The 13,701-nt window shown below is 42.9% G+C and overlaps 1 protein-coding gene across 1 annotated transcript; it reads right to left on the bottom strand.

Annotated features, from left to right (window-relative positions):
* Window positions 1-263: 263 nt before the first annotated feature.
* Window positions 264-1,852, bottom strand: LOC138898199 (uncharacterized). Its single transcript, XM_070184242.1, has 2 exons — window positions 1,523-1,852; window positions 264-602 (listed from the first exon to the last, which is right to left on the bottom strand). The coding sequence occupies exons 1-2, from the start codon at window positions 1,850-1,852 to the stop codon at window positions 264-266; spliced, it is 669 nt and encodes a 222-aa protein (XP_070040343.1).
* Window positions 1,853-13,701: the final 11,849 nt, after the last annotated feature.

Below are 13,701 nucleotides of genomic sequence, written 5' to 3'. Positions count from 1 at the left end.
CAGTTCATCAAATCCATAAACATCGCTAGGGCATTATTCAAGCCGAAGGACATCACTAGAAACTCATAATGACCATATCTGGTACGAAAGGCAGTCTTCGGAACATCTGAGTTCTGAATCATCAACTGATGGTACCCCGATCTCAAGTTGATCTTAGAAAATACCCTATCACCCTGCAACTGGTAAAACAAATCATCGATATGCGGCAACGGGTACTTGTTCTTGATGGTAACTTTGTTCAACTGGTGGTAATTAATGCACATCTACATAGTTCCATCTTTGTTCTTCACAAATAACACTGGTGCACCCCAAGGTGATACAGTCGGTCTGACAAAACCCTTTGCTAATAACTCCTCAAGCTGCTCCTTCAACTCTTTCGGAGCCATACGGTATGGTGGGATATATATAGGCTGGATACATAGAGCCAAATCAATAGAGAAATCAATATCACGATCTGGAGGCATGCCTGGATGGTCAGAAGGAAACACATCGGCAAACTCCCGGACTACTGGCGCCAAATCAGTCATCAGAGACTCTGTGGTGGTGTCCCAAACATAAGCTAGATAAGTCAGACAACCCTTCTTGACCATATGTCGAGCCTTCTAAAAAGAGATGACCCGACTAGATGTACTAATAGAGGAACCCCTCCACTCCAATCTCGGTAACTGTGGCATCGCTAAAGTAACAGTCTTGGCATGGCAATCAAGGATGTCATGATACCGAGATAACCATCCCATGCCCAGGATGACCTGAAAGTCGATCATATCAAGTAGCAAAAGGTCCTCCCTAGTCTCGTAACAATAGAATATGACCACACAGGACCGATAGATTTGATCCACAACAACAGAATCGCCCACAGGAGTGGACATATAAACAAGAGTACCCAAGGACTCACGAGGAATATCAAGGAAGTGAGCAAACAGAGATGACACATATAAATAGGTAGACCCTGAATCAAATAATACTGAAGCATCCATACCGCAGACAGAAATAATACTTGTGATCACGGCATCTGAGGCCACTGCATCTGGTCTAGGTGAAAAAGCATAAACTCTAGTTGGAGTGCCCGCTGGCTGGCCTCCACCTGACTGAACAATAGCTGGCTGACCCCCCCTTGCCTAGCCTCCACCTCTAGGATGGCCCCTACCCGCATGTCCCCTACATCTTGGTGGTCGGACGACTGGTGCTGCAATCATGGGCTGATAACCCTGTTGTACTGCCTTTCCCCAAAGTCTGGGAAAAAATCTATTCATGTGACCCGGATCTCCTCACTCATAACAACCTCTCGGTACCATAGACTGTTGCCCCAAAGACTGACCCTGATGGCCTAAATACACACTAGAGGAACCTTGAATGGCTGGTGGGCGGTATGAACTCTCTAGCATGGCGCTAAAATAGGCTATGGAAGAACCCTGATGAACTGGTGGGCGATTAGAATTCTCTGGCATAACACTAAAATAGGGTCACGCTGGAAAACCTCGAGGAGGTGGTGGTGCTGGATATGTGGGCCTGCTGGGCTGACCCCTCCCAAATTAGCCGGGGCACCTCTAAACTCTCCAGAGAAACGAGCCCTCTTATCTTGTTGCATATGCTCTCTACCCCTCTGGCAGTAGCCCTCAATCCTCCGAGCAATCCCCACTACAAGTTGATAACCAGTACCCATCTCAACCTCCCCGACCATACTAGCCCGAATACTAGGGTGTAACATCGCAACCAATCTCCGTACTCTCTCTGCGTCGGTAGGAAGTATCATAATTGCATGGAGAGACAACTCAAATAATCTCGCCTCATAATCAGTCACTGACATCTGACCCTGCTCGAGCTGCTCGAACTGATCTCGCAACTCCTCCATCTAAGAGGGTGGAATAGACCTATCCAAGAAAAGTTGTGTGAACTGGTCCCAAGTCATGGAAGGGGAACCCGCTAGTCTGCCAAGAAGAGAAGACTGCCACCATATACGGGCCCGGCCCTCCAGCTGGAAAGTAGTGAAGTCCACCCTATGGGATTCAAATATCCTCAGGTCGTGCAGTTTGTCCCTGCACTGGTCATCGAAATCCTGGGGATCCTCATGCCGCTTGCCCCCGAAGAAATGAGGGTGTACCCTAGTCCATCTGTCAAATAGCTTCTTTGGATCGCACTCCGCAGCTGGTCTAGGCTCAGGTGTAGCCACCGTAACTGGGTGGGCTCCGCCCACGGGGAGTGCACCCGGAGTCTGATATACTACAACTGAATGCCCAGGAGCCTGAGCAGTAGTGGTCTGTGCTCCCACTCCTTCATGAGATATGGCTGGGTCCGCTATAAATTAACCAGCCTGAGTCATGGTGTGCATGAACCGCATCATATGGCCCATGACCTCCTAAAAGCCCGGTGCTGTCATGAAATCTACCGTGGTTGGCTCTGCGACAGGCAGCTCGCCCTGCTCCTCAATAATGGGATCCTTCACTAGATCCACTGGTGGTGCTACTGGGGTAGCTCTAGGATTCCCTCATCCACCAGCCTCTGCCTCGACCTCTAGCAACGGGGGGAGCAGCTCCTCCCGGGTCTGGAACGTCCGCCGTACGCATCCTCACAATCTGTGAGAGAATAGAAGGAAGAAACTTAGTGTACCATCAATTGCATGATAGGAGATGAATAAAGAGTAGTTTCCTAACATCCTATAGCCTCTCGAAGATAAGTACGGACATCTCCGCACCTATCCGCAAGACTCTATTAGACCTGCCCATAAATTGTGAGACCTACGTGAACCTAGAGCTCTGATATCATGTTGTCACTACCCAATTCCATTACAGGCCATGATGGCGCCCAACACTGTTGTTACGCAAGCCAACACTGATCAATTAGAGATTTTTGTTTTAAATAAATTAATAAGTAATGACCCCCTTTTTTTGTTACGAAAATCCAGAAGGTTATAATTTTAACATAAACAAGTTGAAGAAACGATTACAAATCGAAATCATGTAAGCCAAAAACCAAAGTCACAAGTCTACTAGTGTGTGCCAAGACCTGGAGTCACAAGTATGTGGGCAATCTAGTAGAATATACAAAACAAATGCTAGCCTACTATCTGAAAGTAAATAGACAGAAAATAAAGCATAAGAGAGACTACATCTGCTGCAGAACGGCTCAAAATGGCAGCTCGCCAGGAAGTCTCGAGCTGGAAAATCAATCTATACGCCTGACTGGTGTCCATAAAAATATGTACCCAGTAAGTATCTAGTCTAACCTCGAAGAAGTAGTGACAAGGGGCCGACTTCGACACCTACTTGGCCCAACAATATAGTAATGTGTTATTATAAATAAGCACGATATACATAACAAACAATAAACTCAGAACAAGAAATAACTGAACAGTTCTTCCGTCATATTTAAGAACCCAAAACGCATCCTTTATTTAAAACAATTGATCTCTAAAACAGTAAATTTATACCAAGTATACAAAGGCTTCCAGTCCCATTATCACACAGAAATTCCACCGAGGACATTCGGCCCGATCCAACATAAAATGTAAAATTTGCATTGCTGAGGGTCGAACGGCGCGAACCATAGATGCATCTATTAACCTACCGAGGTGAACGTCTCGCTCCCATGAGAGTAGTGGAAATAGTCACCCCGCTTGCGGAATATACTTGCGACATGGTTACATATAAATATAACATAGTTTTCCTAAATTATTTTCAAAATAATAATTTACTTGAAACCTTTGAAAATTTTAAAATCTTCAATTTAGTTCTTATCCAATACAATCAACATATATGATCAGTTAAAGGTGTCCACCAAGCATGGTGTAAGCGTAAAACTACACGGACATAACAAGAATAGTAGCTACGTACGGACTCTCGTCACTTCGTGCGTACGTAGCCCCCACAAATAATCACATATTAATTAACTTCACTTATAGGGAAATTTTCCTCTTACAAGGTTAGAAAAGAGACTTACCTCGCTTCAAGGCCTACTTTCCGGTCCAAGCTTATGCCCCAAATCCTCAATTTGGTGCCGAAAAATCCAAAACTATCCAAATAGTGTAAAGACTAATCAATATAGGCTTAAAAATTCATATCCCAACTATTAAAGTAATTTTCCAACTCAAATTGCAAGATTCCTAAAAATTCTTCCCTGGGCCTACGTGCCCGGATTCCAGAAATCTTAGAAGAAATTTGTTACCCATAACCTTAGGAACATAAATATATGATTTTTTTTAAGTTCTATTACCATTGTCGTGGTAAAACTCCATTTTTATCAAAACCTAGGCTTTCCTCTAAACCCATGATTTTTCACTAATTTACATGTTATAATCTACCATAAACTATATGTTAAACTCACATTAGGTAGAAATTACTTACCTCACAAAGCTAGGTCGAAATCTTCTCCTTAAGAGCCCTCAAATCGCCCAAGAGTGTAATAAATGACCCCAAAAATGCCTAAGTCCCGATTTGTTTTTTAAACTCACTGCCCAGCTGCCTCCTTCTTCGCAAACGTGAAAGAGGCCTTGCGTTCACGAAGGCAAATGACTCAGGCACCCTGAAGACCCTTCATCGCGAATGCGGTCAATGTTTCCCGAATGCGGAGGCTGGCTTGGCTTACCCTACGCGAACGCGGGGGTTGCTTCGCGAACGCGAAGAACAAAGTGGCCCAGCCCAACCCAGTTACTGTACGCGAACGTTAGTCGCCTCACGTGAACGCAAAGGTCACTAGCCCAGACCTTCACAAATGCGGCTATCGTGAACGCGTAGCATATTTTCCCCCCAGCCCCAACTCCTTCTATGCGAACGCGATGGTCCCTTCGCGATCGCGAACAAGGAAACCAGAACTGGACATTTCTGGTTTCTCACACTCTGCTCCGAGGGATCCGAAACTCACCCGAGCCACTTGGAACCCCGTCCAAAGGCACTAACAGGTCTGTAATCATAATACGGACTTTCTGGAACTTTTGACATGCAAAAAACAACAACGAAACCAAGAATCATACCCCAAAACCAAATTGAGTCAAACTTTGAACTTCAAGTTTTCCAAATCCTCCGAATCATGCTTAAACTACTCGGAATGACACCAAATTTTGCATGAAAGTCTTAAATGACATTATGGAACTACTCCCAGTCCCGGAATTCAAATTGGACCTCAATAACACCAAAACCCGCTCCAAACCAAATTTAAAGAACTTCAAAGTTCTTCAAGAATCAACTTTCACTATTGGGAGCTAAAATGCTCCCGGGTCATCCAAACCCCGATCCGAACATACGTCCAATTCCAAAATAATCATATGAACCTATTGGAATTGTCAAATCCCGATTATGAGGTCGTTTACTCAAAATGTTGACCAAAGTCAAACTTAACCTTTTAAGCCAATCTTAAGGACTAAGTGTTCCGATTTCAATCCAATCTCGAACCAACCATCAACGCAAGTAATAAATCAGTAAAAGCAAGTACGGGAAGTCTTATTTAGGGGCAATGGGGTTCTAGAAAGAAAAATAACCGGTCGGGTCGTTACATCGGGGCTAGCCGTAAAATTGATGAAATTAGTCATTTGCTCTTTTGTATTTAGAGATCTGATGCTTCTCTCTGGTGGGCGGGTTAGATTAGCATCCCCCGATCATAGGTCATGATATATCCTATAACTTATTACGTGACTCAGGAAGTGGTGTCAATTTTAGTTGTTCTAAATCTAGACCATATGTTAGATCTCCATGAACTTCGTGAAATTTGAACTTAACCGATGGATATTTAACTAGTTGAATATTTGCCGATATATATTTGTCAATCCCTCTGGAATTTTCTTTGCGATATCTAAAAGATATATCACAGTTGATGCGTTCTTTATCCCATAAAAATATCAAGTTTTCATGTTTAGTGCTAGTTTTCCATTTGATGTGCGTTTCACACTCTTGCAGTATTACCAAGTGAGGTTTGTGCTTCTGTAGATACGCTTCTATACCCTCATTTCTAAATGTATTTTTCTCATAACAGTGACCGACATTCCATGAAACAATTTCCAAAATATATAACGGACCTACTCGTGGCCTCAAATCACATATAACAGCATCGAAATGACTAATCGTACCATAATTCAAACTTAGAATTATATCAATATCGCTAGCGGGTGGTCTGTTACATATCGAGAACTGCCAATCTCGTAGTTTCACAAAACCAACACAACTGCAATTGGACTTAATTCTCACATAGTGCCTATCTGGATACCAATGTTTTCTTCTCCATTTGTGCAACTTTACCTGGGCGTGCCAACCTAAACTTTATCGGCATATGGTCCGAAATATCTCTTCAAATGAAGTGTAGAATTTCGAAGTGCAGATTATCCTATCAAGTTTGGATAATCTTTTTGGTGATTCGGTATCTCCATATGTAAATGGGCTGTAATCTAAATATAAAATACTGGGGCTAGCCGTAAAATTGATGAAGTTACTCATCTGCTATTTTGTAATTGGAGATCTGATGCTTCTCTCTGATGGGCGGGTTAGATTAGCATTGTCACGCCCCGAACCTAGGAGCGAGACAAGCACCCGGTGCCTCACCTAACCTAGCGTACCAAATTTCGACTAAGGGACTCTGAACACATAATGTCATACTTTGTCCATGGGGCCACCTTGCAAGACAATTTGCAAAGCAAAATATAAATCTGAATGGAAACTAGCGCTAACTAAATATCAATATAAAGTTAGGCCGACAAGGCCGTCATAGCTACTACAGCTGACAAACCACCAATTTATACAAACCCAACATACTGCACTAACCAACAGGATATGCCTACAAGCCTCTACTGATAGATGTACTGTGATCGGAACAGGGCCCCGACCTACCCATAACATATATACATATATACATAAGATGTACACAAAACTCTAGACTTGGCAATTCCGAAAGACGTGGAGCTTACCGATCAGGCGGAACTCGGGAAACACCTACTGAGGAGGTCTACCCGTCTGTCTGTCTGAACCTGCACGCATGAAATGCAGCGCCCCCAAAAAAGGGACGTCAGTACGAAATAATGTACCGAGTATGTAAGGCAATAAAATAACTGAAATCTGAAACTGAACTGATAATATGATAACTGAAATTAACTGGGAGTCAAAGATGATCTGGAGATATACTTACCTACTGATACTGACTCAACTCCTTCAATATAGTAAGTAAAATAATTGTACGGCCTTATAAGGCTCGGTATATATAACTGCTCTGCCATAGTAGGCTCGCTCATAGGCGCTCGGCCATACTAGGATATGTATCTCGATCATGCTGGGCTCGCTCATAGGCACTCGGCCACGGTAGGCTCGGTATATAACTTTCCATCTGATCAGTGGTTGCCCAATAGGGGCCTGCCCATCGATTATAGCTCGATGGTAATGAAAATACTGTAATACTGTATATATAGGTTTTTGGTCTCTTGACTGGAAGAAGACAATACTAAATTGAATATAGAATCTCGATAAGGAATAATATTGTAACTTATGAGACTAGAATAGTGTGAATAAATTCATGAATAGGAACTTCTCTTTATGTCTCATTATTAACACATGTAACTACGAGATCATGCCAAAATGAAGGAAGGCTTAGCCTTAACATACCTTATCACAATCTTTCCAATCACCAAGTTGAACTCACCTCTTCGCACCTTAATCTACAAGAATGATAATAATACTATTGTTAAGTTACGAAAGGTACAACTATCGCACAACGAACGACAAACCTATTTTGTATTAAAACGGGCAGCATCTCCCCTATAATATGCCCTTCCTGCAAATTCAAGATAACACCAAAAATACAAGAACAGAACTATAACAACACATATACATCATTTTCCAGCCCTATATACACCATCAAATACTACAAAACAGCCCAACACACCCCAATCTCTTCGTACACAAAACGACCACCGTAGTAGTGTGAAATGACCCGAAAATGTTATGACGAACGATCAGCCAACCACCCTACATTTATATGGTGATTATAAACCCCCTTCCTCCTCCAAAACTCCACAAAATAGTAGTAAAACACGCAGCCCAACAGCAAAAAAAAACAGTCCGCTACAAGTGAATAACTCGAACTCACGGCTTCCGATCACCGTCCCGTGAGTTCTTACAAGTATAGAACGAATTACCATGAATTTACAGCAGAAAAAATGGATGAAAGAGAGCAGTAAACTCACCTTATTTTTTGGATAACTCATCTCCTATCTTGGTTCTTCAAACTCTAGGTTTTACCTCTAATTAGAACTTGAAAGGGAGAGAAAATCAATTAGGGTTTCTGGGAAATTTTTGGGAGGATTCTTTGCAGAGATTATGTCTGGTTATTATGCTCTATTTTAAGTCTAATATATGAAGAAAATATTCCCTTGAAAGGCCTCTTTGGAAGACCCGAAATGGCACCCATTTTTGCGCTTTCATTTAAGCAAGTAGGTGCCACACCTACTTGTCACCTAGCAGCTTGTGCAGTATCGTAAAAATGCACATATCTCTCTACTCCGATGTCGTATTGACAAATGGTTTAATGATTTGGAAAATAGACTCATAGATATTTAATTTGATGGGTGGAACACCCCATAACTCTAAGTATATTGGGAGATAATCGCAGTTACATTTGACCCAAAGTTTCAGTAATGACTTGTGATGACTTTCATCGACTTTTGTTACACAACTCGCTTGACATCAAAACATAACACACGGATTTCATACAAATAATATAAATCATAACATAATCTCCTTATCATGTTAATCACCCTAGTCTCACCCCAAAGGTACATGTTATAACATTTCCAACTTGTCGACATTCGATGAAACATTGTTTTTTTAATTGCTTTAGCTTCTGAACTGTTCAACCCTCTTTGTACTTGTTGTTCATGATCTTCAATATTTGTAACCTCAGAGGTAACATGATTAACTTACTTTATGTACTTTTAAATATTATCTCATTTTTGTTCCTACATTAGTTTGCTTACGACGTATTTTTACGTACGAAAATATAGGGTGTAACAAGCATCCCCCGATCATAGGTCATGATGTATAATATAACTTATTATGTGACTCAGGATGTGGTGTCAATTTTATTGGTTCTAAATCTAAACCAAATGTTAGATCTCCATAAACTCCATGAAATTTGAACTTAACCGATGGATAATTAACCAACTGAATATTTGCCGATATATTTAACCACCCGGCCGGTCGTTTCGAGAGTTATAGCCCCGTTTCCCCATTTCTGCTTCTTTTTGTGTTATTTAGCTATATTATGGTATATCGGGTTAATTGGTTCGGGACCGAAGTGGTTTTCAAAGTGAATTGAGACATTTAGTATCTTAAGTAGAAAATTAAGTTAGAAAAGTCAACTGGATGTTTACCTATGTGTAAACGTTCTCGGATTTGAATTAAAAGTGAAAAATAAAAGCTTACCTGATGACCTGCTAGCCTACATAGAGCTATGTTGTAGCGTCCCATCTCGAACCATATCTTCAGTTTGAATTAGGTGGGGGTATTTAAACTTCATTTCTTCCTCCGATTCCCACGTCATCTCTTCTACATTCTTGCTCCTCCATAAAACCTTTACGGAAGCTACCTCCTTATTTCGTAGATTGCGGATTTGTCGGTCTAGGATGGCAACTGGAATTTCCTCGTATGACAAGTCCTTTGTAATCTGTACATCATCCGTGGGCACCACTCGGGTAGGATCGCCAATGCACTTCCGTAGCATAGATACGTGAAAAACCGGATGGACAGACTCCAATTCTGAGGGCAACTCTAACTCATAAGCTACTTGGCCCACTCTCCGAATGATCCTATAAGGCCCAATATACCGTGGGCTAAGCTTGCCTTTCTTGCCAAACCTCATCACGCCCTTCATAGGTGATACCTTTAAGAATACCCAGTCATTAATCCTGAACTCTAAGTCTCGTCGCCGCACGTCAGAATATGACTTCTGACGACTCTGAGCTGTCAACAGTCGCTCCCGGATAACCTTTACTTTCTCTATGGCCTGCTGAACCAGGTCTGGCCCATGTAACCCAGATTCTCCAACATCAAACCACCCTATAGGAGATCTGCACTTACGCCCATACAAAGCCTCGTACGGAGCCATCTGGATACTGGAGTGGTAACTGTTATTATATGCAAACTCGATAAGAGGTAGATGTTCATCCCAACTTCTTTTAAAATCCAACACACATACTCGTAACATATCCTCGAGCGTCTGAATTGTGCGCTCGGCTTGTCCATCAGTCTGTGGATGAAAAGCTGTGCTGAGATTCACCTGAGTCCCTAGACCTTTCTTAAATGACCTCCAAAAATGTGCTGTAAACTGAGCCCCACGGTCACATATAATAGAAACTGGTACTCCGTGTAGCCGCACTATCTCCTTAATATATAACTTTGCATAATCTTCTATTGTATATGTAGATCTGACCGGTAGGAAGTGAGCTGATTTCGTGAGCCTATTGACTATCACCCATATGGAATCGAACTTACAATTAGAACGAGGTAAACCCGTGATAAAGTCCATGTTTATCGCCTCCCATTTCAATGTAGGGATCCCTATAGTCTGCATTAGCCCTCCAGGCTTTTGGTGCTCTATCTTCACTTGCTGGCAACTAGTACATTAGGCGACAAACTCAACAATGTTCTTCTTCATATCATTCCACCAGTACACATCCTTAATGTCATGATACATCTTCGTCGATCCAGGATGGATGGAATACCATGAATAATGTGCCTCTGACACAATCTTGTCTCGTAGCCCTGCTACATCTGGAACGCACAAACGACCCCTATATCTGAGAACCCCATCTCTCTTGAGCTCTAACAATGGCTTCTTCTGCTGCGGAACTCGCTCTCTCAACTCGACCAACTCTGGGTCCTCGTACTGCCTTTCCTTGACTTCAGCTATGAGGGATGATTTTGCAGTGTTTTGGAGTACAACTCCACCATCCTCATAATCTACTAACCGAACCCCCAACGAAGCCAATTGATGAATATCTCTAGCTAATTGTATTTTCTCGGGATCTACATGTGCTAAGCTACTCATAGATCGGCGACTTAATGCATCTGCTACAACATTAGCTTTCCCTGGATGGTAGAGAATGTTAACATCGTAATCTTTAAATAACTCAAGCCATCGCCTCTATCGTAAATTCAACTCTTTCTGCTTGAAGATATATTATAGGCTTGTATGATCAGTAAATACATCAACATGAACACCATATAAATAATGTCGCCATATCTTAAGTGCATGGACAACCGCAGCTAACTCGAGGTCGTGGGTTGGATAATTCCTCTCGTGCTTCCTCAACTGCCTTGAAGCATATGCAATTACCTTCCCATGTTGCATCAGGACACATACTAACCCGACACCTGATGCATCACAATACACGGCATAACCCTTTAGACCCTATGGAAGTGTTAGAACTGGAGCTGAGGTCAACCTGTTCTTAAGCTCTTGGAAACTCCGCTCGCAACCTCTATCCATTGAAACATAGTTTCTTTCTGTGTCAATTTCGTCAATGGTGCCGAAAGGGAAGAAAAACCCTTTACGAACCTCCGATAGTATCCTGCTAAGCTTAGAAAGCTAAGAACCTCTGTCGGAGTGGTAGGTCTAGGCCAAGATTTCACGGCCTCAATCTTCTGAGTGTCCACCTTTATCCCTTCATCTGATACAATATGCCCCAAGAATTCTACATACTTCAACGAGAACTCACATTTAGAAAACTTAGCATACAACTTACGATCACGGAGGGTTTGGAGTACCGCTCGCAGGTGGTCCGCATGCTCATCCTCTGAATGGTAATAAACCAGAATATCATCAATAAATACTATCACGAACAAATCTAAAAATGGTCGGAATAGGCTATTCATCAAGTCCATAAATACAGCGGGTGCATTAGTCAACCCGAAGGACATGACAAGGAACTCAAAGTGGCCATATCGGGTCCTGAAGGCTGTCTTTGGAATATCTTTTTCCCGAACTCTGACTTGGTGGTACCCCGACCTCAAATCTATCTTTGAAAAGCATCTAGCCCCCTGCAACTGATCAAGCAAGTCATCGATCCTTGGAAGTGGATACTTATTCTTAATAGTTACCTTGTTCAGCTGCCTATAATCGATACACATCCTCAGCGAGCTGTCTTTCTTCCGCACAAATAGTATTGGTGCACCCCAAGGTCAGGTACTGGGCCTAATGTAACCTTTCTCCAGCAAATCTTTTAACTGCTCCTTCAACTCCTTCAATTCGGCAGGTGCCATTCTATACGGAGGGACGGATATTGGTTGAGTTCCTGGAAGCAAATTGATGCTAAAATCAATCTCTCGCTCTGGACGAATACCTGGAAGCTCATCTGGAAACACATCTGCATACTCTTTGACTATGGGAATAGACTGAAGTGTAGGTATCTCAGCATCTGCATCTCTAACTCGCACAATATGATAAATGCACCATTTTGCGATCATTTTCCTCGCCTTCAGATAGGAAATAAACCTACCTCTCGGTGTTGGTGTATTACCTACCCATTCAAGGACTGGATCACCCGGAAAATGAAATTTGGCATCCTTTGCTCGGCAATCAACTGTGGCATAGCAAGCTGCCAAACAGTCCATGCCCATGATAGCATCAAAATCCATCATCTCTAGCTCAACTAGGTCAGCTGAGGTCTGACGACTACAAATTGTCACCGTACAACCTCGGTAAACCCGTCTAGCAATAATCGATTCTCCGACCGGTGTAGATACCGCAAAAGGATCACTTAGTATTTCAGGCACTATACCAAACTTCCTCGCGACAAATGGGGTAATATACGATAAAGTAGATCCTGGGTCTATCAAAGCATAAGCATCGTGAGAGCAAATGGTTAATATACCTGTCACAACGTCTGGTGAAGACTCCTGGTCCTGTCGACCCGCTAAAGCATAGATACGGTTCTGATTACCACTTGAACTGGAACCTCTACCTCTGCCTCGACCTCTACCAGCCGAAGACTGAGACTCGCGCCTTGAAGGATGCACGGACATAGATGATCCTGTTGCTGAACTCGCTGGTTGTGCCATTCCCCCAGAATCTCTATTTGGGCAATCTCGCATCATATGCCTCGGACGCCCACATGTATAACAAGCATCAGAACCTGCTCGGCATTGGCCCAAATGTCCTCTACCACAGATGTCACACCGTGGAGGAAATGACCATGTCTGTGTAGATCCTCGCTGTCGCTGCAAACCCGATACCCGTGAGCTCTCACCTGGTCCTGACTGAGTATAGCGGTCATACTTATAACCCTGTAACCAAGGTGGCGGAGGCCTTGGTGGCCGTCCGAAGTACTGGGTCCTATAACTACCCTGAGATTGCTCCTGAGACCTGGGAAATCTCATCCTCTTACATTGCCCTTGCTCAGCCCTCTCTGTACCCTGTTGCCGACGCCTACCCATTTCTATATTCTGGTCGAATGCCTGAATTCGGGAGATATCCATACTATCCTGCAATGCAGCGGTGGCACATGCCTCGGTTAACTCTGGGGCTAACCCTGCTATAAACCTGTGAATCCTGTCCCGCATAGTAGAAACTATGGATGGTGCATATCTGGCCAATGAGTCAAAACGGAGACTATACTCTCGAACACTCATATTACCCTGCTTGAGGGCTAGAAACTGATCGACTCGAGCATGTCAGATCTCCCGCGCTAAGTACTGGTCAAGGAAAGCATCTGAAAAATTCTCCCAAATAGCT

This window comes from Nicotiana tomentosiformis, chromosome 8 (assembly GCF_000390325.3).
Source record: "Nicotiana tomentosiformis chromosome 8, ASM39032v3, whole genome shotgun sequence".
NCBI lineage: Eukaryota > Viridiplantae > Streptophyta > Magnoliopsida > Solanales > Solanaceae > Nicotiana > Nicotiana tomentosiformis.
The sequence above is the reverse complement of the archived record's forward strand: the minus strand, read 5'-3'. Positions and strand labels throughout refer to the sequence as shown.

Excerpts from the sequence above, each read along its gene's own strand:
- LOC138898199 (XM_070184242.1), bottom strand. The coding sequence starts at position 1,852 with ATGGAGGAGTTGCGAGATCAGTTCGAGCAGCTCGAGCAGGGTCAGATG. Across the intron at positions 603-1,522 it reads CCCCGGCTAATTTGGGAGGG|AAGGCTCGACATATGGTCAA; the intron begins GTCAGCCCAGCA and ends ATCTCTTTTTAG.